We start from the raw sequence: 27,345 nt of genomic DNA on the forward strand, positions 1-27,345 counted from the left end.
CATCTTCATAGAATTCATGAAGAAAAACCCAGAAAAATCAAAATTCATCAAAAAAACAATATTCCTCCATCAGGGCCATCAACTCAACAAACAACATTCATTCTTCTCAACAAACACACTGCCATGGATCCATCTCTAAATTTCTTATTCTTTCAATCATTCATTCTCACAAAGAAGAATTTTCATTTCCTTTCTTTCATTCATTCATCAACAAGTGCATATGCTCGAAGGAAAAAAAAAACTTGAAAAGGGAAATCTATACTGGCATCGCAAACTTGAAAACAAAAATTAAACAAACTGGAATTGCAAACTTGAATACAAAAATTAAACCAACAAATCCATAATCTGGAAAATGGGTATCAAAAACTTGAAAACAAAATCGTTTATGAACAAAAACAAATGTGAATAAACTGGAATTAAAACTTGAAGTTGCATAAATTGAAACATTCAAACCTATCGTATGAAAAATGGGTATGAATCCACTTCCTTTGAGTTAGAATCAAAGATATAAGAAAAGGGAATTGGATTTCTTTGAGACTTAACACTCTCTGGGTCAATCGAACTCAATTAGGAACAAACCAAGAATAGGAAAATACATAAAAAGAAGGGAAAAGAAAAGATGGAAACGAAGAAGAAAGGAAGGCATAGGGAAGGAGATAAACTCAATTGGGTTTTGTGTTGCTGTGGTGAGTGGAAAGAAAAAATAGATCCAATTTTTTTTTTAGTTTTAATTTTTTTTTCTGATTTCTTTTTTTTGGATTGGAATGAAGTTTTGTATGAATTTATGAACATGATTGATGAAGAAGATGAAGTTTTTGCCACATGGACTCATACTAACGGAAAATCAATTGTTTTGACGGATGAGATTTATTTGGCAAACGGATTAAAAAATGAGGGACTAAAACGTACATTTTATTAATTATGGGATTAAAATGAAACTTAAAATTATTTAAAGGATCAATGGATCAAATAAGCTTAATTTTTTTTCCAGGTTGCTTGCAGAAAATAGAAGTTTCCTACGTTACTTTCTTTATTTATCTTTCACCTATATAATTTAACTATAGTTGATATAAGTATAAACTATTCAGTTGTACAAACATCAAGTTGAGATGGCCGAGTTGGTCTAAGGCGCCAGATTAAGGTTCTGGTCCGAAAGGGCGTGGGTTCAAATCCCACTCTCAACATTTCTTCCTTTTTTTTGTTATAATAAAACGCCTTTTTTTTTTTTTTTTTTACATCAATGGAAGTTATGGACTCAAGACTGCCATTTTTGGTACCCAAATTTAGGAAATTTCACCCTGTACCCATTCAATTATACTTTCACCCTCACATTTTTTGTATACTATCCATATTGCCCTCATACATATATACTAAAATCCTTTTCAAGTGATCATTTTAATTTTTTTCTTGTTTTTTGTTTTTTACCATGTACTCATTTGTTATTTCGCCACCACCACCTTCTTCTTCTCGGACTGCCTGCTTCAGATCTGCATATGTCTTATGCACCACCTCAATCATGGTTGCAAATACTTTCAACACCATAAAAGAAGTCTTAATGGTTAATTCATTTTCGAATTATATCTTTTCTTAACTCCAATTTTCAAAACTGCATTAGCATTATCACCGTTCAATTTAATTCATATTTTTCGATTTTATATATCCTAAAAAGTTTACATTTTGAAAATATTCATTAAAACACCTTAATATATTTATCTCTGAAGTATGTTTTTTTGTTATAATTAACATAGATATTTATTGTTAAGAGATTTAGCATTATAAAAATCGATTTTTTTTCATAAATATATCTTTAAAAATGATTTTTATGAGAATATATTAAAACAACTCAATATAAGCTTTTTTTTTTATGAAATTTTATCATCCAACAAAATTTGTGTTGGAAAACTAAAATTAGTTAAACTTGTGCTGGAAAACTTGTTTAAAGACCAAAGTGACCATTTTCTACTTTCATTTTAGTCCCTCTGACACATCAAATGATATGTCATCGTATAACTTGTATCACATTATCACTTAACGTAATTCTTTAACGCCGAATACTAAAGTTATAATGAAAGTGCAGAGTCAAGAACTTATTCGTATTTAATCTTAAATCACAGAGTAAAAAACCAGTAACAAGGATCGTACGGAGTGAAGACACCAGTTCTTATAGGAACTGGGATTTGTTGGTCGAGTATTGACCACAATTTCACAACCTTACCTACCACCACTTCACCCATTGATATTTTTTGTTTTGCTTTATGTCTATTTTTTATTTGCTTTATGTCTATTTCTTATGTACTTTATTATTTATATAGGTGGAGGTTTAGTTAAAAACCATAAATACTATAGAGAACAAGAGAAATGATAAAAACACTTTCTCCAACACCCTTTTTTATTATGTCATTTTTCATTTTTATTATTAGGTAAAATATATAAGAATTCTACCATTTTATGTGTAATATATTTCTAAAGTATAAAACGATCACATTAATTTTAATTAATAAAAAGTGAATAATTAAAAAAGTGTCGAAACGAAATTGTTTTTAGCACTCTTCATCATCACACTCAATCTGAAAATTGTTCCTCATCATCGTGGTAAATTTCAATCATGTAAGCTTTCTTTTATTATAGGAAGGATGTTTGTTAGGAGGTCTAAAAGAGAAAGTTTATATTAAAAATAGTGAATTCAACATCTTAAAATTTTAAAATTGACTTTTTATGCATCAAATTTATAACTTATACTCTCTCCATTGCCAATTATAAGAAAATTAGATTTTTTAGGTTCATTTAATTAATGATGTATGTGAAACTAAAAAGTCAAATTTACTTATAATTGATAGCAGATGGAGTAATTATTTTAACTATTGTCATGAGAACACTTGTTAACAACAAAATTTGTTATAACCGCTCATACGAAATCAATGTCTCTATTCTAATTAAATCATAATTAATTGATACAAAAAAAATCACAACTATGTTGACTCGATGTTTTAACTATACAACAAAAATCGACACTTAGAGATTTTTCACATCAATACTACACCATAACAAAATTAAGATTTATTTTAAGAGTAGTGTTCTAGCGAAAAATATTCTCATGAAATACTCGCAAATAACACGTGTTTCCTTCTTTTTTTAGTGGTGTTCGGGGTTTGAATTGCAGACGTTGCATATATTATACATCGTCCTTACCAATTGAGCTAAGCTCACGGGAACACGCGTGTTTCCTTCTTGACATAGTGGTCAAATTTTCAACTCCTTACTTGGTTATAAACATGAAGGGACAACGGTGAAGAAGTTAACCGATCACATTTGTTCGCTGCTTTTTGTTAAGGTGGTAACTACATCATCCTTCAACAAAAACGAGTAAAGATAATCATATTAACTTGATATTATATTTTCCTACCCTACACACAACATTTTCTTTATTTTAAAAGCTTTCATACACACATTGAGTGCGGGACTACATAAATCTTCAACAATAACTGCTTTTCAAAAATAGTAACTCATGTGGAACACTTCAACAAATTTTCTTAACTTGTTTTAATTTGTTGGGGTCTACAATCAAAAAACATATGTTAAAATTAAAACAGCCCTCCCTTGTCAAAAAAGGTAGGCTTTTAATTAAAAAATAGTTTCCAAAGCGTGAATTATAAAAAAAAAAAAATTCAATGGGTTGGTACAAAGGTAAGAAACAAACATGACCAACTCATGGAAGACAAGTCTTTGTGCGTTTTAAGTATTGACTAGTGTTTACCTCAGCAATCAATATTGAATTGTGTACACATTGGGTTGGTGAGAGCCTTAAGCTTATGATTTTATTTTGAAGCATATAAATCGTGCATTCAAGTTTCACAATAATCCAAACCAACTACATGAGTCACCATATAGTTATTTAGATGTAAGACTCAATATATCTAGCATTCATGTCACTATGTTAGCAAGTTGTGGTGCACATGGCCCACTGCTCCACCAGTTTAAGAGAGACACTTTTTGTTATGCACCTTAATCGTGAGCACAAGACTGTAGGGTATGCAATAATAATAGGTAGGGCTGTATCCATCTCATATTAAACGTGACTTTTTAGATATTTATTTTGTGTTAATTATTTAGTGTATCATTTTATAATATTAATATAAATAATAAAATGTTCTCCTCAATAAATAAAAAATAAAATGTTATTTACTATATTTTTATTATATGTGTGTATGATGTATGTGTGAGAAATGCTAACATATAACCTTAAAGCACATGTTAAGAAAAGAATCGGTATTTCTATTGACTGATTATTTTAAAGGTTTAAGTAATATTATTAAAATATTAATTTACAAATAAAAAATTGAAATACCCATTTATATTTATTTGTTTACATTTTGCACCCACTTTTTTTTCGTTATATCAATCGCCTGAGAGTGAAAAAATGACAGATTAATTTTACACAAATTGTCAATTTATTGAACATTGTTTATCAAGTTGCTGTAAGCTAAAATGGAATAAACATGTTGCTAGATTGAATCCTCCTAAAGAGGATCTAGGTCAAAACCCTAGAAAATGAACTTACTCAAAGCGACAAGGATTAAGCTAACAAGGACAAGGGAATCAAGGATCCCCTCGAGCTAGCAAGCCATAAAATATGGAACGTTGTACTGCAGAGTCCTCCTCTGATCAAGAAAAACTTGATAAAAATCATGAGGAAGTAATAAAATATTCACTTCTTTAAGGAGATCATGTCAAACAAATTACTTTAGTTTAGGAAGCTTTTGGTAGATCTATATTGGTTTTTGACTCCAACTTATAAAACTTCAATGCAAATATTATTCATGACATGTATATTGTAGGGTCAATCTATACTGATTAGGGTGTTGCAGACCTCTCTTAATGAATCTTGTGCATTTTCATTAAAAAAAAAAAAAAAAATCTCTTTAAATTATTAATTTGGTAGTCTAGCCTTAAAAATGCATTTTTTTAATAATTTATCTAGTATTTAGATATTAAGAATGTCCTAATCACATTTGTTAATGATGGGAGTAACCTTCTATCCATGACGTGATAAATTAAACCTGAAAGTGTGCTTATGAATTAAACGAGACCTAACAAGTTGCTCAAAAAATTAGCTTTTTCCCTAATTTCTCATTGAGTAACTAGAGAGAATTGTGAAGATATTAAAAAGCCACAACATATATATACACAACGAAAATGACAAGACAATGCAACAAATAAATAAATGACAATCATAGGAACATGTATAGAAGTTTCTCACCACTCTTTTAACACATGAGCAAGTATAGAAACACCAAACAATTGGCAACTCATTTAGTATATTCTTTCTCTATCTCCACATAAATTCCATGATCAACCATGAAGAATTCAATGAACAAACTAGCACAATTTAGTATTAACTACAACAAAACACAAAGGTAGCTAACACAACTAACTTCCCATAACCCATTTGTGTATCAAACACTACAATGTAGCGTGTATGTCATTCTCAAGCCTCCATGTAGATATTTTCTTATAAAATTAGTTCACATAAATACATAATTCAAATAAAAATCCTTAAAACCTAAAAATATCTCATAATTCAACAAGATAAAATAAATAAACTCCTCGGTCACTAAAATATTTCGCGCTAATCAATAATAGTCTATATGCAACACATACGCTTCTGCTCAATGAAATGTCCTTCACAAAAGACAAAACATTGAAAATTCAGAATGTGTATGTTTACTTATGCATTGACAATAATTAATAATAATGTAAAAATGAGTTATGTAAAAATCAATTTTAACTTCAATTATTGAGTTGAAACAAATTCTACAATTATTGTCCAACAAAGAAAAAATAGATAATGAAATAATCTAAATAAATAATGAGTTTTGTGTTTTATTCACAAAAAAAAAAAGTTGATACAATTTCCAAATATTTAAACAGAAAAAAATAAAATAAAAATTAAGGAGTAGTCCAGGGTGTCATATCCATAGGGTAACTACCCAAAACTCTCAAGAAAGACGTGAATTCCTGAACTTCAGCCAACGCGTTTTGTGCTCTAACTTCAGCCATTGAAGCTTCAAAATCAACATAAAACAAATACTCAAAATGCTTCGCAGTTCCAACATTTGCATCATCAACAAGCCTAATCGGACGGTTACGATGTGGCCTTGATTCAATCTTCGTTAAACTAATATTCCTAAACGCAAAAGCTGAAAGCACTTTGAAAAGCACTGAAGTTCCTTTATCATGAGCGAAAACAATACTTGTTTTAAATGGACGATCCGTACGTGGAATTATGGGTTCTCTGGCCAACATAACGAATCGGGTTACGTTACTTGGGTCATCTTGAATTCCATCTGCTAAGATATTTAATCCATAAAGCTCGGCTGCACGTGCGCTGGCGATAGCAGCAGTGTCGCGGAGATTGTTAGTTGCAACAAACTCCGCAGCACCTGCAGTATCGTCAACTGCTTCACGTGCGACGTTGAGGCCGAGTTTTGTTAATGTGTGTTCGCATTGAGATAAAGCTTGTGGATGAGAGATGACACGTGTCAGATATTCTTTTCTGATTCCGGGGAGAGCGAGGAGACAGTGATGGACCGGGAGTTGAACTTCTCCGACGATGTGGAGACGGTGACGGAGGAGGAGGTCGTAGTTACGGTGGATTGAACCTCCGAGGGAATTTTCTACCGGGAGAACAGCACGGTCGGCGATCCAAAGCTCGACGGCTTGGAAAGCGACTTCGAATTGGTCGCAAGGAATTGCTTCGCAGTTTGGATAAGCTTTTCCGGCGGCGGCTTCAGAGTATGCTCCCGGGACTCCTTGGTAAGCGACGCGGAGATTTGAGCCGTGCATCGGTGCCGGAGCTAGGTCGGAGATTGTTAACGGTTTTGGTGGAAGTGGCTTTGAAATTTCTCCGGTGAGGTTCCCGATGGGAACAAGCTGGAGATCGGTGATGTTTGTTTTGTGGCCGTTGATAGCTGCAAAGTTTTCATCGGCGCCGGCGTTGACGGCGGTGGAAGTGGAAGATTGTTCTTGTGAAACAACTTTGCTAGATAAGATAGCGCATGAGCTTTGCCAGTCGGTTCGGGTTGAACCGGTGTCATAACTTGAACCGTAAGCACATTTGACAGAAACACGGTTCGGACCAAGCCGGTTTGGAAATTTCCACGGCCGTGTTATTGTTATGTGGTTGAAATTGAGGGTGTTAGAAGAGGGAGGTGGAGATAGAGTATTCATTATTGAAATGGGGGTGTTGAAAGCAATTAAAAATAGAAAGGGAAAAAGTGTGTGTTATTGAAATGAAGCTTGTGTTATTCTCTTTTGGAGAAGGAAACAAGCTGAGAAAGAAGTGGAGGTGGTTAAGGGGTTTAAATATTATTGTAAGAGTGTACCAAGTCTTGAAGGGATGGTGCTTATGGTCGTTCGGTCAAATCTCATACCTACCCCTTTTTTTTTTTTTTTATGTATTTAACTACCCACACACATATGTATGTATTTCGTTCATATATTTATTTTTATATTATAATAATATATGTTGATTGATGTTTCCTACTACCTTTCCTTCATCATCATTTTTCTTTTTATTATTATAACTTAAATTCTCTATGCGTATGATTATTTTACTATGGGACTTGTTTCTATTTAGTTTAATTGTCATGATGTTTGGTTACAATAAAAGAAAATAATTGATGCACATCTCACATGATGTATATATCTTAAGAGGGAAAAAAAAAAGAGTTACGTGATAGAAGTTTGAAGTTGGTGATGTGTTAGAAAAAAGAGAGATAAAATGGGAAATGAAAAAAAATCAGAAATATATTTGTCATGACAAAAATATCATTGATTAGTCTCTTAATCTCACTAATTTGGTGGACTACATAATTAATTAGCTATAAAATAAAAATAATAAATAATGTATTATGACATAAATATATTTTATTCCCTCTTTTTAGCATTGAGTGTCGTCTTTCTCTCTCATGACCTCTCAAGTGTCATTTTTTCATTGAAAATCAAATGGAAATAGACCAACAACAACCAAACCGAACAAAAGTTGCACCAAAACTTAATGTAGAACAAGTCACACAAATTAGAGTGTGGGTGACAATACAACCGGACAACTCTATCGATGAGTGAAGTGAAGTGCAATGTGGATGCAACAATTTTCAAATACAAATGTTTTTGCGCCAATATGTGTCTTAGGGGTGAAAAAGGAGAAGTTATTAGTGCTTAAACTGTGTGGAATAACGGTAAAAGCAAAAGCATGAGGCCTAAGGCAAACCCTAATGTGGCTTTTGAATTTGTGTTTTACGTGAGTGGCGATAGAACTAGACAACAAGCTAGTGGTGGACGATATTTCGAGTAAACTTGGTCACATCCATTGCATACCTAAATCCTAAATGATGCCAAAATTATTACAACCCAAAAGTAATGGTCCATTGTTCACTTATGACTGCAACCGGAAATACATACATTCAAGTAGGGTTGCAGAATTCTGCACCAAACCAGGTTATCTTTCGAAGCAATTTGATTCTTAAAACGCTGTAAAGCAAAAATAATGACCTTCATAGAAACAATTTTATTCCAAATGATATCCTGATATTCATCACGATGAGCAGCATCCGCCGCGGTCAAAAGTTGATAAACCCCTCATATAGTATATACTTTATCTGGTGATAGTTGTCACTTCCACAAGTTTTCAACACCAACTCACAAAACAACATTAGCCACTCATACAATCAAATTTGATTTTTATTATTATATATATTTTATAAAATGTTTCTCTTTTCAGGAATATCTTATAAAATGTTTAAAAGTTTGTATGTGATTGATTAATTTAATAATCTTTAACTAAAATTAGAAAAATCTTAAAAAATTTGATTTAAAAAAGATCGAATCATAAGTTTTGTGGGGGATTAAAGAGTTTAACTTATTATTACTTGATAAATGGTGTTGAACGTTGAAGGAGGAAAAGGGGAGTTTGTGGATTAGAGTTTTATCTTCAAAGTATGGAGAGGGGGCAACAATATTAGTGAAGGGGGAAGGTTTGCTTCATCATGGTTGAAGAATTTACTTAGTATTTAAAGTGGGGTGGGTGTTGGAGATGGTAATTTATTTGACGATAACTTATGTCGTGAGGTGGGGGATGACACAAACACTTTATTTTGGTGTGATCCTTGGTTAGATGGAGGGAATCCGAAGGACAGATTTAGTCGTTCTTTTACATTAGCTGATAATAAAATGATGATTGTTGTAGATATGTTCAGTTTAGGGTCGGGGAGGGTGGCGAGGCTTGAAAATGGCGACGACGTTTGTTGGTTTGGGAGGAATAAAAGTTGAGGGAGTGTTGCATGTTATTTTATCCTATTGTTTTGCATGGTAATGTTAGTGACAGGTGGATCTGACAACTTCGTGAATCTTCAAATATAATATTTTTAGTGCTTATAACTATTTGCTTTCAATGGACCAACATATCATCGTTAATCGTTCAAATATCTTTTGGCATAAGGAAGTTCCATTAAAAGCCAACATCTTTGCTTGGCGTTTGTTACGTAACCGTTTACCAACTACATATAACTTAATCAAGCGAAGGGTGCTTCAACCAAACACTACGTTATATGCGGGGAACTGTGGCAAGGAGGAGGATATCAACCATCTCTTTTTGTTTTGCGATTTCATTGGAAAAGTTTGGTCTGATATCTTTGTTTGGTTAGGTTTAGCTACGGTTCATTCGGCTTAAGTTTCCGATCATTTACTTCAATTTGACTCGATTGGTGGCTTCTCAAAGAGAGTTTTCTTTGTTCTTCATTTAATTTGGCTTACTTGCATTTAAACCATTTGGCACGAAAGAAATTCAAGAGTTTTCAACACAAAAGGGGAAATCTCTTCAGCATCTTCATGGGAAAATAAAGCTACAATCTTTTTGATGGCTAAAGACAAATCACTCAAATTTTGCTTTTAACTATCACACTATCGCACGTGGTAGCTTAACCCTCTTTTATGTTTGAGTGTAACTATCTAGTCTTGTTTTGTGTTTCCTTTAGAGAACTTGCTTTTTGACTTTTTTATTTTGCGCACTATTGGATCCTTTTTAGCATCCTTTGTGCGAGATTGACTAAAAAGTTTAGTTAATATATTTTATTTTAATTTTTTTTGAAAAAAAACCTTATAAAATAAGGAGATTGAATGTTGAACGGTTTAAAAGTTACATATTAATATACTCCCTCCGTCCCTATATATAAGACCCTTTTGTCAAAATCATGGGAATTAAGATAGTGGATATTTGTATTAAAGTTGTTTGTAATCACTATTGTTTTTACAATTTTATCCTTTAAGAAAAAATGTTAGTTTATGTTTTCGACATGTTATTTATTGTTGATTGAAGAAAAAATGTATAATAAATAGGGGCATGTATGTAAAGAAATAATTAATATAGTTGGAAATAATAAAGGAGTCTTATAAAAATGGAGAAAAAAAAAATTCTCAAAAGCGTCTGATTATTAGGGACGGAGGGAGTAATACTACAAATTAATTTTATGTTTCTACATATAAAATCAAGAAAACTATCTTAATTAAACTTACAAATTGCAGAATTTCTCAATTGATGTAATAAAATATCGAGAACAGATCTCGTTTGACTTTTCAAACAATCATGATTGAGTCTTTACTAGTTTTAGTCAAACCAAAGCTGCGCTTACATTACATAGATACCAGCTGACCAAATTAGACTATTTTTTGCGGTTTATTTGTTTTCTTATACAAGACTCATATGATCCTGAGATTATATTAGTTATTTCCTGCATAAAAAAATAAATCGTTACGTTCAAAATATTGTAAAACAATTACACGGTCAACCAATTATATTCTTTCGATCATTAAAAGACTTTGACTCTTATCATATCTAATTTTAAAAAATAATTTATGATTTGGCTGCTAGGATAAAAAGTTCTACATCGTTGATATATCAAAATTATCTCTCTCTATTTTATATATATATAAACGATAAGTAATTTTTTTCTCAAGAGAGAGAGGATTGGTGTAAATAGTATAAAGAATATGATCGTGCTATTTTGAGTCTGGTAATAGTCTCTCATACACATTGTTTATGATAGAAGTTTGAAGTTGAAAGATAGATTTTTCGTGTTTGAAGTCTTAAGCAAGGTTGCCGGATAAAGAACGTAAGAAAAAATTGTTGGCAATAGCAAATAAATAGAAATTATTGAGGCAAGAATGGATTGTGAGTTGAGTCTAAAATGATTCAGTTAGGGAGTTGAGTTTAGAAAGGTTTCAGTTACGGAATCCGTCTGTTATTTTCATATTCTAGGTAATGAGAATGACCATTCATTGAGTTGTACAGGAAAAAGAGAATAATATTATGTGATATAATCGTTTTAGTTACTCTTTTCTGCTTAAATCTTGATGTACATTCTTTGCAAAAACCAAAGTATCACGTCAAAGTCCAACGATCAAATTATTTGGTGAATGAATTCAAACCTAAATTGGTTGATGACCACGAAAAAAGTCTCGAAAATAAAATCAATAGATAATTATCTTTCCCAAAACCTATAATATACACTTTCTACTCACCATTATAAGTTGATATGTCCGGTAAGAGACCGATGTAGGCAACAGTAGCGGAAAGTTCTCTGATACGGTGGCAATGAGTCTTTGTAGTAGAACGAAAGGTATATGTAGGCACGTTAACACTCTAACGCTCAAGTCAGTATTGAGACTGAGAAAGAGTTTGTAAAAAGTGTGAGCAAAGTGAATCATATCTTGAGTGCTCCAATGGAGCAAGGTGTACTGGTATTGGCGTGTTTCTTCAAGTGAAGCGCCTTAGTTTGGTGGATGTTTAGTCCATGTGCCACAATGAAAAAAGAGGCAAGATTTATTTTTTAGTTTTATTGAAAAACTAGTGTAACTGGTTTATGATACTGACTAAATACATCGGTTAAATCTTTACTGCTATAAAGAAATAAAGAAGATGACACACTAAAAATAAATCTTGCCTCTTTTTTTTAAAACGATATTTAGCCTCCATTATTCAATAGTAATGATATGTTTATTAAGCCTAGTATCATAACATACTACTATATCGAACTACAAATATGATTTTATTTTCTTAATCGGCAGAAATCAATGGCAGACAGAGTGATCAATAATGAATTAGTACCATAATTACCACATTGACCAATTTAGAACTTAGCAACTGCTGTGGTTTTGGTTTTGCCGACCACTAACATGAGCTTTTATTTAAAAACAATTTTTTAGTAGCCTTGTTTTCCTTCATAGGATGAATGTACGTGGTCGAACACAAGTGGTTGATGCGTAGTCTATATGAGTGCTATAAATTTTGGATCACTAATTTTGATTCTTATTTTAAAAGAAAAAACACAAAAAATGAATTTTGTGTAGAATATGTGTTAGTTATATTTTATCAAACATCATGACCCTAATATCAATATCTTAAAAATCGAATGATAAGATTTATTGGCTACATTTTGATTGTTTGACGTTTGAGTGGGTTGAGGGCGATTTCATTTAAATAGGATGGTAAAATTAAAGTAACACATTTGAATTAGTTTAGTGGTGTTAGTTTGTGTTGTGATCTTGAAGTGGTCTCCTTATTGAGATTTCAGATTCAAATTTTCTCCAATGTCAATTTGAATGAGTTAGTTTAACTTGTTCTATGAAATTATCAGATTCAATTTTTTCCAATTTCAATTTGAGTAGGTTGGTTTAACTTCTTCTAAAAAATGTGAATGAAAAAATTAACCACTCATCTAACTTTCTAACAAATATTAACTATTAAGTTTGGGCAATTTCTATGGTACACTCAATAATTTTGAGTGTACCGGTACACCCGTGTATTTAAATGAATAGTTTAATGATTTATTTTCTTTTAAAAAAAAAATTTCTATCATTTATAATTATAATAATCATATTTTATTTTTCAAAAGTGTCGGCAAAGCAAAATTCAAATTTTTTTAATTTTTATTACTCATAATAGTGAATATTGATTATTTTTTTCAATAAAATGTTAAAAAATTTAGTATAATTCTTATAAAAAATGAAATGATGTTTTTTCTTATGAGATAATATTTTTTAAAATATAAAAGTCGATAAATATCTCTTTATCACATAAAAATTATCGTTAACTTTAGATTTATGAAATAGGTGTACTGGTACACCTTAATTGAAGGGTGTACCGTAGAAACTCCCTTAAGTTTGACCCTGCCTTAAAAAAACTCTTTTTTTGACAAAATCCAATTTACGCTTGTAGCCGTCGATGTTCAACGTGGTTTTAGATACTTTGAATCTAATATTGAAAAAACATATTAATGTTAAAAAATGGGAATCTGAATCTTGATTAAGAATTTGGTAACATGTATATTGGCTGTTTCAATAAAAAAAAAAAAATTGGAAACAAGTTTTTTTAAAAAAAGAATTGGTAACATTTAATCTACCTCAGTTTTCCTAAGTTTTTTTTTTTAAAAAGAACATATATTTTACCAAACATAAGAAGTTAGTATATGCTCCCTTATTCTATATACATGCATCTTTCATTTATTTCAAGCAATAAAATATTTCCATGCCCAAAATTAAATAGAACACGTAGCAGTGATGGACTAGGTAAATTGAATCCTAGAGAAAACTCAAACACAATTACAACAAGTAACATGTGTATTGTCTTTCCATATGTGGCAACCATCATAGTTTACAGATGTTGCCTATTGGTTAAGTTCAATTAATTAATTTATCATTCCCTCAAGTATTCTTTAACACGTTGTATAACCAAAGAGATTAAGCAAATCATTCCCTCAAGTATATACTTCAACACGTTATATTAACGATTTACATTACTTATAACCAGTTTGCACTCTAATTCAAAATACTTAATTATCTCATAGGGTCTATCTATAAAAGAGTAAAAAATACTAGAGCAAGTTAAAGGCAACAGTAAATTTCATGATATATAGTGAGAAACAAAAAAAAACTTGGTAAAACGTGTGAACAGAGATATTATTTTGACCGGATCTTCCATTGTTACTCGTATTAATGTATATACGCAACCCGATTTATAATCACTTCAAATGTTTTATGAAGGGTGGTAATTATTGCTTGCATGCATTCTTACTTTCAAGTCTACCAGTTATTGGCCAATATTATATACCATTCAAATCCACTATGGTACACAAGTACAATCCGCATAAATATTTAGATCGAACCATTTGATATTTCAAATGCTAATAAAAAACATTTGGAAAATGCTAACAAGAGCACAGGTTAAAGAATCAAAGATCGCTGAGATTTGTAATTGCTTTTGATCTGACGGTACAAAATCCAAAGTGGTTCTATATCAAAAAGACGTGGATTGAAAAATATGTGACAGAGATTGCTGAGATTGACACACATGGTTCATATGCATGCCGTTGGTTAATCATACCAAGTCGTGACTAAGGAAAATGAGACAAGCCTACACACATGTCATAAAAGGGTGATTTCCCAGCACGTTTTTCACACAATGAAACAATTGTGTCTTCAGCTGTTCCTAAAGCACCACATGGATAGTAACAAATCCACCACCAATATTTTGACAGAAGGTTTTCCTAGCCTAGAATTGCTTTCATCTTTGTTGTTTTGTTGGTGGGGATTATCTACCTATGTATTGTCTACTTCTTGAGTGACATTTTCTTTATCTCTAACTTTCTTAATTATCTAAATAATTTATTTTAATCATCAATTTATCGACAAGTTTCTCAGGTTTACTTCCCTATCTTTCCGGGTCTTCGATCTTCGGCTTCTCAAGTTGCGTTACAGGTGCACATGTCATCTTTTTTTGCCAAGCTTCATGTCATTCCCCAAGGGTTGCGCTAAAGAGTTGAACTTCCAAGTTATTATTTGCTGCATAGATTTGCTTTAGTGTGTTCAAAGACTTTCTCAATATTGATTGACATGCTTCCATTGGCCACGCCCACGTAAAGGAAAGAGTCGTGCTGGCTTCCTAGCTAAACTCAGTGGCTCCTCAAACTTGGAGTTTGGAGTTCACCCCTCTCCTTCGCCAAGTTATCGAAACTATGTGGAAACTTTGTTCCATCAACTATAGTCTTTTTTTTCTCTTTCTCCTTCAGCTTTGTATCAAAAAATTTATAAAATTAAAATAGACTAAAGTCCCTTCTTGAATTTTTTAAGTAGCTCGAAACAAATTTAGTGTGTTTAAAATACCTATCGGGAAATAAACAGAATCAATATTATTTTTTAAAATACAATATAAAATTTAGAAAAAACAATTGGGTAGTCAAATTTTTATTATTTTGAAAACCATTTATTGACTATGATAAGTATAAGGTAACGGTAAGAGATTATTAACTTCTATTTTGCATTGAATATAAAAAAAATAAGAATCATTTATTCAAAAAACAAACGAGAGAATGACGAGATTAAAACAAATCTCTTTTGCATTAGATTTAATAAAGTGAGTTCCTATATTCCAATCAGCTTGCAGAGGAAAAGAAAGGTACAGAACTCCTAAAAAGAATGGGAGTAAACCGAAGTAACACAAACTTTGTAGCCATTCGAAAACCAGTTAACGTGCAGAGAAGTGTGTTATAATAAGGCACACATCACAACTCTTTAGCACTGACTACTGACTCGATACTCGAGAGACTGCATACCTCCTCCCAACCAAGCTCTAGCTTGATCGTACTAGATTCAAACATGGGAGAACTTTTTGATTCTACATTCTAATCAAACTACACTCATCTCATCCACAGCTTCCTTTCGGATAAAGTTTAAATATTTCTATGCGAGCATACCACTGTTCAAGAAGACAATCATGCTCCCTTAATGGATGAATCCTGGATCAGGATTAGTTTGGGAGAACAGTATTCCTGGATATCATCTTCACATTTGTTAAACAATTAGGTTTGACAATGAAGAAGTGGGCAGGTCACATTGGTAGTGATTGATCCTAAGCTCCATATCATATGTAACATATCATTTTAGCATGAACATAGCTAAAATCACATTTGACATAAGATGACATTTTATACTATGAATCCAACACACGCTTAGAGTGTGAAATTTCTTATACAGAGCTTTTGACAAATCGAACAGAGACTAGTTTTCAAGCATTCATGTAACACGTCAGTTATGTGTGAAAGATAGTAGGTTGAACAGAATAAATAATATACTAACTAAAACTTTCCAGTCCCTGTTTGGCAGATATAAATAATAATGTTCATATATACATGACCAAGATGTTTGTCAAAACCCACCTTACAAAAATAAAATAAAAAATACCTCCAACTGGAGATTATGAATGAATCAAAACTAGATACATGGTTAATCTAATAAATTATAACACAAATAGACCGCTCTGGAACTTTGATGTACACTAATAACTCGGAACTATGACCAACCAATCATACTACCCATTCAACAAAACGAGATCTGGACTGATGTGGTACCTTGGACAGTTGACGACATTCATATACCAAAAATGGTCAGCCAACGAGACTCCTGTCATTCACAGACCAACCCACTTCACCCATCTGAAAATCCGACCAACTCTCATTGGCAACCCATAGTCTTTGGCAATAGCAGGCTCTCTTCTAGCAACATCAGGTTCCGACCAAACGTATACTCCGCGTTCTTGCTTACTGCCAGGTACAGTATTATCCAAGATAACGGCGACAAGAAAAGCTATCACCATGTGCAGCGAAAATATCGTGTTTAGGAAATAGTTCAACTGCAAAAGGAAAATATATTCACAACTGATTTTAGAAAGGAAATGAAATTACATGTCATTCAACAACACATACATCTCTCAATTACGTAAGGAGCTCAATGATTATAAAACAATACTCAAGTGCTAAAAATAACAAAGGAACCACAAGTTAAGATGACTATCAAAGTATAAATTTATCAGCTAGTCAACTAAATCATGAATTTATTATGTAATATTATCATATATAGATGGTATATATGTTTGCTTAACACAATCAATAAGCAGTAGTTACTAGTTAGCAACCCTGAAATAACATGCAGGATGCTATAAAAAAAGGCGCTTATAATCAAAAGCCACAAGCAGTAGACAGTTGATCTTAAAGCATATGTACGCAAGCAACAACCAATTTCACTATTGAATATGTGGGTAGTTTTCTATTCATTTACAAAATCATGGAGATAGATGTGCATATACCATGATGTTGCTTTCATAGGCACATGCCTACCCTAACCGATGGAAGTGCGGTCCTTCTTTTTTTGTAATATTTATGTAAGCATCCATATGTCAGACACGCATCACACAAAAGCAATCATACGACATGCCAGACAACACATGCCAGACTCCTCATACAAGTGTTTCAATCAAATTTTGGGTTCTTCCCTTTGACACACCTCCAATACTTGGATACTCATCAAACACAGCTATAATGAGAATGGATCTACATATTTTTTGCAAAATAATAGAAATAAAAAAGCTTTCAAAGTAATCTAATAGTATTTTAATTAGACATTTCAAAAGTTCTGAACTCTTCTTTCATACACACATTATCATTTACGATCTTCATCTTTCTTTCACGGCTTCCCTTTTCTGGACTCCATTTCATCTGTTCTACTCTTCATCTAATTTGGTGGTCATCTTGATTTTCAGTTTAGATATTTTATAGATGATACCCAAATCAAATCTATGTAATATTATTATATACGTTGCTGTCCTATATTTTGGACATGAGTGGTGTTGAAGAGTTCCGGGCGGTGTCCAGTGTTCATGTCAGTCTCGGTGTTTCATACAGTGTTATAGTAATTACTACCTCCATCCCTAAATATAAGACCCTTTTGATAAAAGCACAATGATTAAGAAAAATAGTTTTTGCATTAAATTTGTCGATAATGTACATTCTATTTCCAGAATTATACCTCAATTATTGAGAGAGAAATAGTTGATCTTTTAATTCTCTTCATTTAATTAGGGGTATTTTGTGAAAAAACTAACCAATGTATATTTTTTTTAAAGAAATTAATGTATCTTGAACTTTAAAAAGGGTCTTACAAAAGGGGACAACAAAATTTTGCAAAATGGTCTTATATTGGTCTTATATATAAGGACGGACAGAGGTGGCAACAAATTTCAATCGCAGAATTTATACCATCAAAATCAAGCATAATATTCGCAATAGTAAAGGAACATGACACAGAGGCATACCCCTCCATATTTGCTTTGGAAAGGCCCGTGAGAAGCCACAATGTAAGGCTGAAAATAACTTGGCACTGACAAGTTGGAATTTGGAGAGATGCCATATTGTTGAAAGTATGCGGGTATGGAAAGAGAGAAGAACAATGATAATCCAATTATTATGATATTGCGAGAGCTTCCAGCCTCACTATAGCGTAGATTGGACAAGCCCAATGCTGTAAGCATTGCCCACATAAAGCAGAGGAGACCAGCAACCATGACTCCAGGAATTGAAGCAATGAACCCTCCAACCTTCCCTGTTAATATAGTAAAAGCAAAATTAAACATGGCTTATTTACAATAAAAAGCATTACAGTCGAGAGAATGAAAAAAAAAAATTATGTGCATCACAAAAGAAGCCAGCAATCTGCAATAAATGAATCTAGGAATAAATCAAATGTCCTAATATCTATCATTCATCATCACATTCCAAAAGTACAAGCAGTGCAAGAAATCAAAATCTTATTTGTTCCATGCAATTTGATGATAAATTTGTTAACATATAACCATTTGTATATGCCAAACGTATTGATAGGGAAACCGGTAAAGTAAATGCCAAACAAAACACAATGATGGAGTATCCTTAATATAACAATTATTGGACATATGAAATGTCAAGCAAAAAAGTACTACTGGGATGGGAGGGAGGAAAAGGCATCCTCCAAAATAAATAAAACTAAATAAAGAACACAAAGAGAGAGAGAAGCTCAAGGGTGTATAAAGGTAGCAAAGACTAAAAAATATCATTGAATTGAGTCATAACTCATAAGGCTTCGCCAAAGTATTTAGACCTCGACACCAGAAATTCACACCGAAATGCAAAAAAGTTATCATAGGTAGGTAGCTGAATGGCAATTTAAAAAATATTGGCCACGGTTTCGAAACTATGACACATAACAAAAGAAAGTCCTGTGTGAGGCCTTTGAATCTATAACATGTAATTTGTATTACTTCTAGCTTTCAAGACAAAAGTTTTGACCTTGGAGGAAATTAATGCAATCCATATAGAGGGCTTGTTAAGAACAAATATATCCTTACTATAAGAGTTTGAAAATAGGACTAGCAAGTTGTAACAAAAAGCACCAAAGGCATCAAGAGTCAACTTGCCAGAAACAAGATAAGAGAATCAAATAGCATGACAGCGGAGACTCGACAATTTTGCTTTTTTCAATGTCTGGCATAAAATTCCATGAGACTAGAAGTAGAACCTTGAAATATAAGAATAATAATAATTGAAATTCTATATTGAAAGAAATGTTATAGGGACTTGGAATTCCTATAAAAATTGTGCATTCCCCACTCAAATATCCTCCCAAAACCTGCTATGAGTACAGATTGCAGCAATCATAAAATTTAAGTATTACAAATCTCTGTGGACAGTAATCAAAACAAAGATTTCACTAGGATGCCATGACAAGATTGTTGAAAAAATTCAAATAAATCACCAATTTAGTCCTTAGTGTGTTTGTGAGTTGAATTTTGGAGGGGAAGGCTTCAGAGGGTTAAGTCTATATTTTAATATCTATTTGATATTTTAAAAAAATTGAAAGAACAACATGATACATGAGCATATAGAGGCCTCTGAGCATATATATATATATATATATATATATATATATATATATATATATATATATATATCCAAAATTCTCCAAAAACCAGCTCACAAGCACACCCTAAGGCTTTGTTTGTGTGTTTGGAAGGGAGGGGAGGACTTTGGAAAAAAGGAAGGAGCCAGTGGAAGAAATAGAGGACCTTGAGAAGAGAGGGCTTTGGGGGTTCATTTTTCTTCAGAATACAAAATTCTCCTCATTTGGGGGAACTCAAAAATTGTAATGGAGGAGGATTTATATGAATTCTTCAAATTCAGTCTATGTTTTTGTAATATTCTTAAAATTAAAAATATATTAATCATAAGCATTAATTTATCATTCTCTAAAAAAATACTCTTTCCAAAAATGTGAAAGATTTCTCCATTTTTCCCTGTATTTCCTACCATCTAAAATAATAAGTAGTCACTGAAGTACATAAAATCCATCAATTTAGTCCCTAAAGTATATGAAAAACAGTCAATTTAGTTCCTAACATCTTAATAGCATGGACTAAATTGACGTTTAAATATACTTTAGAGACTAATTATATTTATATACTTTAGATACTAAATCGGAGAAAAAGCGATGCTTTTGAAGGACTAAATTGATGATTATTAGAATTAAAAAAAAAAAAAAACAGTTTACTGCCTCACTTTTTATGGTTTAAAAAAAATCAGTCTTCTGCCTCCAATTTTATACAAATGCTCATTTCTAGAAATGATGCTTACAAGCATCATACACTGTGAATGTGCTAATTGTTCTGAAAAAGTTTAATACCAGGGTATATTTCACCATCGCAAAATAAAAGTAGACTAACAAAGGCTATTCAGGAACACTAATTCTGTTCAACGGTTATTCATCACAAGATGGACTGTCAAAGGTAAATGCAAGTACAACAGGATAATAGATACTTACCCACGAGAGATAACACTATCAGAATACATGCACCCAATTGAACTGCTCTGCGGCTTCCCATTTTAGTCACAGCAATTGTATGAACATTTTCAGTTAAAGTGGTAGATCCAGTTCCAGTACCCCAGAGACCAGCCAAAACACTAGAAAGACCTTCCAGACCAATTCCGCGACTAAGAACCCCAGGAGTTGGAGGTCTAGATGCTACTAATAATGAAGATGCATGATATGAGCCAACCTACAAAGTTAAAACATTAATATTAAAAACAAAGACACAGTGCAGTGATTAAATAATTCTTCATGCAGAAAAAAATCATGATAATATGATTTAAATTTTGATATAGCATATTGTTAATCTTTCATAGATCAGTAAACTCTATTATTTGACTTATCTACACAGTATCTTTAAAATAAATAAAATCGCTCTTTGCAGTGTTGAAACTTGAAATCTTATTTAAGGGATAACACAACCGATGACATGCACTGATTGGCCAAGCTAAGAAACTATATTACTTTTCCTGAACTGAAAATAAAACAATATTTTTTGATGAAAACAATAATACAAGTTGGAAACCATTATTTTTTAAGAAGCGACGGTATACTTTAAGCGAATATTATATTCAAATATCTTACCTCATCATGTAAACCATTCATTAAGGATATTTTGTTAGGTCCAAGTCATAATTTTTATTGAGCTTAGAGCATATGTAAGAAAGAGAGCAGCTTTTTACATACAATATTGCATTCACATCATAAGAATGCAAGAGCCAAGATATTTTTTTGATTGGACGTGATAAAGTTAAACTATCAACATATTCATAGTCAAGATAAATAAATGCAGTCCAGGAAACAAAATAAAAAGAAACAAAAAAGACAAGAATCTAACCGAATCCACGGATGAGATTAAGGAAACCACACACATCACAAGAGCCATTTTCCAGTGGAAGACAGGAGTACCCCATTGCAATGGATAGGGAAATTTAAACCATGGGGATGATTTGATTGCATGCGAAGTATCAACTCGACAATATTTCATCCTTGAAATGTGCTTTCTGCAGTGCTCAGAAACCATATTTGAGGCAGGTATGTTTATGTCACACCCTTTGTAGTTGTAGGCTCCAGCTTCAGTCAGCAAGAAAGCAACTGCCCATGTAATTGCCAAACCCAAAGGAACCTGCAAATTAGGTAAAAAAAATATATAACATCACTTAACAGAAATCATTTGTTACACAGCAGAAATTTATTTTCACTGCTATAGAGTAACTCGGAAGGATATTATGGCATTGCACTTACTGCATATATTAGAAATATGCGGTGTCCAAGAACAGATATCTTACGAAGATACTGCAGAAAGCAATAAAAAATGGATGAAGTCAGCGCGTGATGATCAATACCATAGACAAAGTGGGAGTCTGAATTCACTTACAAGGGAAAAAACAATAACCACTAATATTTGTATTGCACCAATCTCAATACATGTGCCAACAAGAGGAAAACCATAACCATAAAATGAAAGTCCAACTGCAGCAATGGTTGGGGATACAACCACAGGATTGATAAACCTGAAAATTGAGATGCAAAACATATTACTTTGATTTCAAACCCAACAGTGATCAAATTATGGTGAGCAATCATTACAGACAACAACAACCAAGCAGTATCCCACAAAGGGGGTAAAAAATCTTGAGACACATGCCATAGCGGGTGAAAAATAATACAACTTATTTCAGTACAAAAAGCTACTGCGGCTCTGGCAGTTTGACCTATGAAAGTTTTAAAAAAACAGGGTGTTACCGCGATAACGGCTATTACAAAACGGTATAGGCAGGCGGCGATACAGTTGTTGGCCGTTTTAACCGTGGGAAGAAAAATCACGGGAAAACGCTGTTACGTAACGCCATTATGGCCGCGGCACGACGTTTTGGCCGCGATCAACCGTTGCAGCTGCAAAAAAAAGAACACTGTTTCCAGATCCCGGTCATCACCTCTATATTTACAGCTTCATTGCTCCTTCAATTTCCAGATCTCTTCTCCTCCACTCACTCTCTTAATTTTGGTGTTGTTGTGTAAGTGTGTAACATAGATGAATGAGATTTTAGAGAGAAAAAAAAGTTGGAACATTGAGTTGAGTGTGTCTTTGTGTGAATATGGTTGTGAGTTCGGACTATAGAGATGAGATTTTTGTGTTTATGAATTCGTGGTTGCTTGCTTCAGTAATGTGACATTGAAAAAGAAGTGAGTAAGTAGAACCTGGAAAGAATAAAGTGGGGTGAGGGTAATTGTGTGATGTTGTGATTAATTCGCACCGCGACGACCGCAATCATCCAAAACAGCAGCATACATAACAGCCGAAATCGTGACAACCTTAACGTGACCGGCTAACCGCAACCGTTATTTAAAACCTTGCTATGACATGTAAATAGTTTAGATTGACTAACATTAGCATAAGTAGTCCATTTGAACGCAGTCTGGACACAACTTTTCAATATAATCCATATAAAGTCATTTGAAGCAATGATATATCAACTATTGTTGATATGTCACTCGAGCCTCCCAGGGGAACCTAAACACCATCCTCCTTCTCACTGCTACCTCCCTTTAAAACCTCCCACATTTAGTTGGTTACTTCTGTAATTAATCTTGCACAGCTTTTCAATATAACCCATATAAATATTCATTTGAGGCAAATGATACATCAACAATTGTTGACTGTGACGTTATCGAGAGAAAAAATAAAAATATTCCTGCTCATTAACCAGACAAAACAGAATGGTAGCACCTTAGCAGCAGAACTAGCTCTGTACGGTCCAAAAATAAATCAAGAGGAACAATACCCTACATATGACCATTATCAAATGGAAAATTTGTATTCAATCATGTTACGTTTAACTATATTAGACATAGCACATTTGCCTGTAAGAATGCTCTCAGCTTCTTAAACTTTATCTCCTATATGGTGACTGAAAGTTATCCAAACGACCAAACCAATTATTAAAGATCGAGTTTAAAAAATATTTAACGAGAAACATATAATTTCCTTTCAAAAACCAAAATAGATGACCAAAAACACGTATTAACTCTGTCCGTAAATATAAGTCCCTCTTGAGATTTTTATTTGAACCTTCTTATAAGACCCATTTCATTCCTTTAACAATATACTCCTGATTATGTTACATCTTTTTCTCCAACCTATAATAATACTATGATTAAAAAATAAATTAATTCTCTCTCATAAAGGGTAAACTTGTAAAACAATAACAATTGTCAACAAATTCCATGCTACTACAAACTTTTTTAATTCTCACAATTTAGTCAACCAGGTCCTATATTTAAGCACTATGCAATACTATTTTCCCCTGTTGTTTTTACTAACGCAGGTTTTCTTCCCAGCATTATCTGCTATAGTTTTACTTGAATCTCTCAACCACTAGGAGTTACCTACATTATGTATTGCCTCAATCCACAAGAGCAAACAATGAAGCATGTTTAAAGGCAAATAAAAAGCCAGGAAAAACAAAACCCCTAAACTCATACCTTACTAACAGTGACATAAGTCCAGTATATCCAAGGAAAGTTTGAAAAGCAGATCCAATAATTATAGCCCCCTGCAGCTCCTTCATTATATGTCGGAATTTCTGAAAATTGATATCAAAACATTATCAGCAACCTTAGTTCCAATTATTCCGTCAAAGAAGTTTATAGTGTACCATTCAAAGCCTGTTAAATCTAAAGAATAACCAACAACAAGACCGTGACAAGACCGATAATGCCGGTTAGTTGGAACAATAATGTGAACAACAATGAACATTATTTGAAACATTAAAAAGAAGAAATATGCATGTTCCATTTAATAATCCTTGAAAATCAAGGAAACCAGCGAAACCATTATAAGACCGAAATTTTACCAAATTGAACAATGATGTAGCCAACAATTAAAATCATCTAAAGAAGTTTGCCACTTGCAATTCAAAGCCCGTTACATCCCGTGAATAACCAGCAACAAAACCGTAATAAGACTGAAAATGCCGGTTTGTTGGAACAATAATGTGGACAACAATCATCATCTAAAACATAAAAATATAAAATACACACACATTCCACTTAATCCTTAAAACTCCGCGGAACAAGGAAAACCCCAAAATTGATTAAATTGAATGAACAGTGATGTAGCCAACAATTAAAATCCACTAAACAACAACAAGACAGCTTTATCCCACTAAGTGGGGTATTAAAATCATCTAAAACATAAATAATGTACATACATTTTCATTCAATCCTTGAAACTCGGGTGAGTTGATGATCGCCAAAACTGGAGCCAGATAAACAAAAGAAGGCCCTTGTATCAAGGGCAACCTGGACCCAAAAAATGTATGCAACAATGTAGTCACTCCAGACACAAAGAGCACAGTTGATACCACTGCAGCAATTTCCTCCTATAGCCACTAACACATCAGATAACAATATTCACATAATAAATTTGCCAAAAAAATTAGTTAGTTGAAAAAATGAAATGACTCACATGAGAACCTCCCATAGCAGGAACAATGACAAGTGGAATAAGAATCAATGAACCTAATATAGAAACATAATGCTGAATACCATACACGCCAATGGGAACTGAAACAACCATGAAGAAGAAAAATTCATCAGCATTAATCAAAATTTTCAACCTAAGTAAAATCATAAGCAATGCATTATACAATTATCATCTAGGAAGCAATGCCACAAGGACAAGACACTGACTCGTCGACTAACACTCCAAGTAATTTAAAAAATTGAATGTAATCACATGTGTCAAGTGTCAGACACGCCTTCGGTCAGAAGTGTCAGTGCTATAAAGATTCTTATGCTATTATTGTCTTTACCTAAACCAGGTGAATCTCTTAATTCATACTTCATATGCGAATGCCTTAAAGCAAAACCATCCTCATCCACAGTCTGCGGCAACGAACCAGCAACTTCTTCATTCCTCGCCGTTCTCCTCACCGGCTGCTCAACCTTCACCTGGCCATTGGTACTCGGAACTCCATCGGAGTCTCTCCGTTTCTTCACTACAGGCGGTGGAAGCGGTGGTAGAATTTTCTCGCCGTTAGCTACCGGCGGAGGAGGAGTTACCTTAACACGACCTGCTTCGAGATCGGGATTGGCTTCAGCTTCTCTAGACTTAACCGGCGGTAAGGCTATCTGACCAGAATCACCGGCATTGGTCTCGCCGGAGAATTTTGGCCTGAAACCGGTTTTCTTAGCCCATGAAGAAGGTGGAACTGGTTTCGCTTCCGGCGTGGATAACACCGGTGACCATTGTACCGAACGTTGGCGACGTTCGGGTTCGGACATTGGTGGAATGAAGCTAGTGGCGCATGATAGCTTCAACGGAACGGTTACAGTTATAGATCTGATGAGTGTAGGAGTGAAGGTTTAGGGTTTTGTGTGGAAGAGAGAGAAAGCTCCGGCGAAGATAAAGAGAGTGAAAATGTGTGTAGTGATAGTCAGAACTGAGAAGATAAAAATCAAAATGGAACGTGTTTGAAATTTGAACCATGTTATTTCATTTATGTGTTTGATAGATTTGTTTCCATTTTTCTTTCGTTTTTGTCTAGGAAGTAATTTGTGATCATCAAATACAAAAAAAAAAAAAAAAAAAATCATTTAACAAAAAATTGAATTGTGTTTATGATGACAAGTTTATCAATGAAATGTACAATTTGTCTATTAAATGTGTTTATAAGTATGTAGATTATATAAAACAAAACAGAAAAATAAGTCACTTCTCTCAGTTTATTGTAATGGTAGAACGTTCAAATAAAGAAGACGTGCAAATATCTTTAAGGAAATGACAAGTGGTCATCAAACACAAGATAAATTGATCAAGCTCGTTGCAAGCAAGCTAATATTTCGATTTACACATTGTTAACAAATGCATCATCTTTGACAAGAAGTGCAAGTCAATGTATGGACATGATGATCATATGTGTGGTCGGTTGCATTCGCGGCAAGTTTAAATATTTGACCAATTAAGCAATCATTTAGGTGATTGGTGCATTTAAATATCGAGACAATAATCTGAATCATGTACTAAAAAGCATGCATCTAACTTTGATTTACTTCATAAGATATTAAGATTTTTAAAGTGATTCTCTCATAGTCTTTCTATCAGAGTAGTCACTTCAAGGACAAAGACTCTTACTGCTATTATCATCGTTGGAGTTTCAAATCATGGTATTCTTCCATGTGAAATCAACACCAGTGTGAGTGTTCTGGGTATCACACTTAAAAAAAAAAGTGTTCTTATTTGAGAATGAAATCAAATAAAAGCAAAGAATATGCTTTATGAACTTACAGAGGTATCCTCTCAAAGTAGAATTATCTATATCATTTGTAAATCAATAAAGAAGTCAGGAGCACTATTGATTTTTTGTTTTGTTTTAAGAACTCAGCATCCAACCCAAAACCAATTAATATGAGGGGTCCGATCTGACTGTCCACCTCTGGGGGACATTTAAAGTCAGAGCAAAGCTCTATATGGACTAACCCATCAAAATTGACACTAGGAGAATCGAACATAAGGCCTTAATAAGAACACACTTTAAGGTACATGCTAATACCACTAGGTCA

General features: G+C 33.1%; 2 protein-coding genes and 1 non-coding gene across 3 annotated transcripts; 1 reads left to right on the plus strand and 2 right to left on the minus strand.

The window, feature by feature from the left end:
- Nucleotides 1–1,103: 1,103 nt before the first annotated feature.
- On the plus strand, nt 1,104–1,184 carry TRNAL-AAG (transfer RNA leucine (anticodon AAG)). The gene has a single exon. It is a non-coding gene; the product is annotated as a tRNA-Leu (tRNA).
- Nucleotides 1,185–5,887: 4,703 nt separating this feature from the next.
- LOC25487515 (arogenate dehydratase/prephenate dehydratase 6, chloroplastic) lies at nt 5,888–7,443 on the minus strand. Its single transcript, XM_013609462.3, has one exon. The coding sequence runs from the start codon at nt 7,225–7,227 to the stop codon at nt 5,947–5,949; it is 1,281 nt and encodes a 426-aa protein (XP_013464916.1). The 5' UTR covers nt 7,228–7,443; the 3' UTR covers nt 5,888–5,946.
- An 8,712-nt stretch (nt 7,444–16,155) lies between these two features.
- On the minus strand, nt 16,156–26,293 carry LOC25487517 (nucleobase-ascorbate transporter 12). The gene is made up of 10 exons (XM_013609464.3): nt 25,596–26,293; nt 25,250–25,347; nt 24,993–25,163; nt 24,265–24,365; nt 22,157–22,292; nt 22,024–22,074; nt 21,617–21,904; nt 20,734–20,968; nt 18,197–18,483; nt 16,156–16,738 (listed from the first exon to the last, which is right to left on the minus strand). The coding sequence occupies exons 1-10, from the start codon at nt 26,065–26,067 to the stop codon at nt 16,517–16,519; spliced, it is 2,061 nt and encodes a 686-aa protein (XP_013464918.1). The 5' UTR covers nt 26,068–26,293; the 3' UTR covers nt 16,156–16,516.
- Nucleotides 26,294–27,345: the final 1,052 nt, after the last annotated feature.

Source organism: Medicago truncatula, chromosome 2 (genome assembly GCF_003473485.1).
Source record: "Medicago truncatula cultivar Jemalong A17 chromosome 2, MtrunA17r5.0-ANR, whole genome shotgun sequence".
NCBI classification, from domain to species: Eukaryota; Viridiplantae; Streptophyta; class Magnoliopsida; order Fabales; family Fabaceae; genus Medicago; species Medicago truncatula.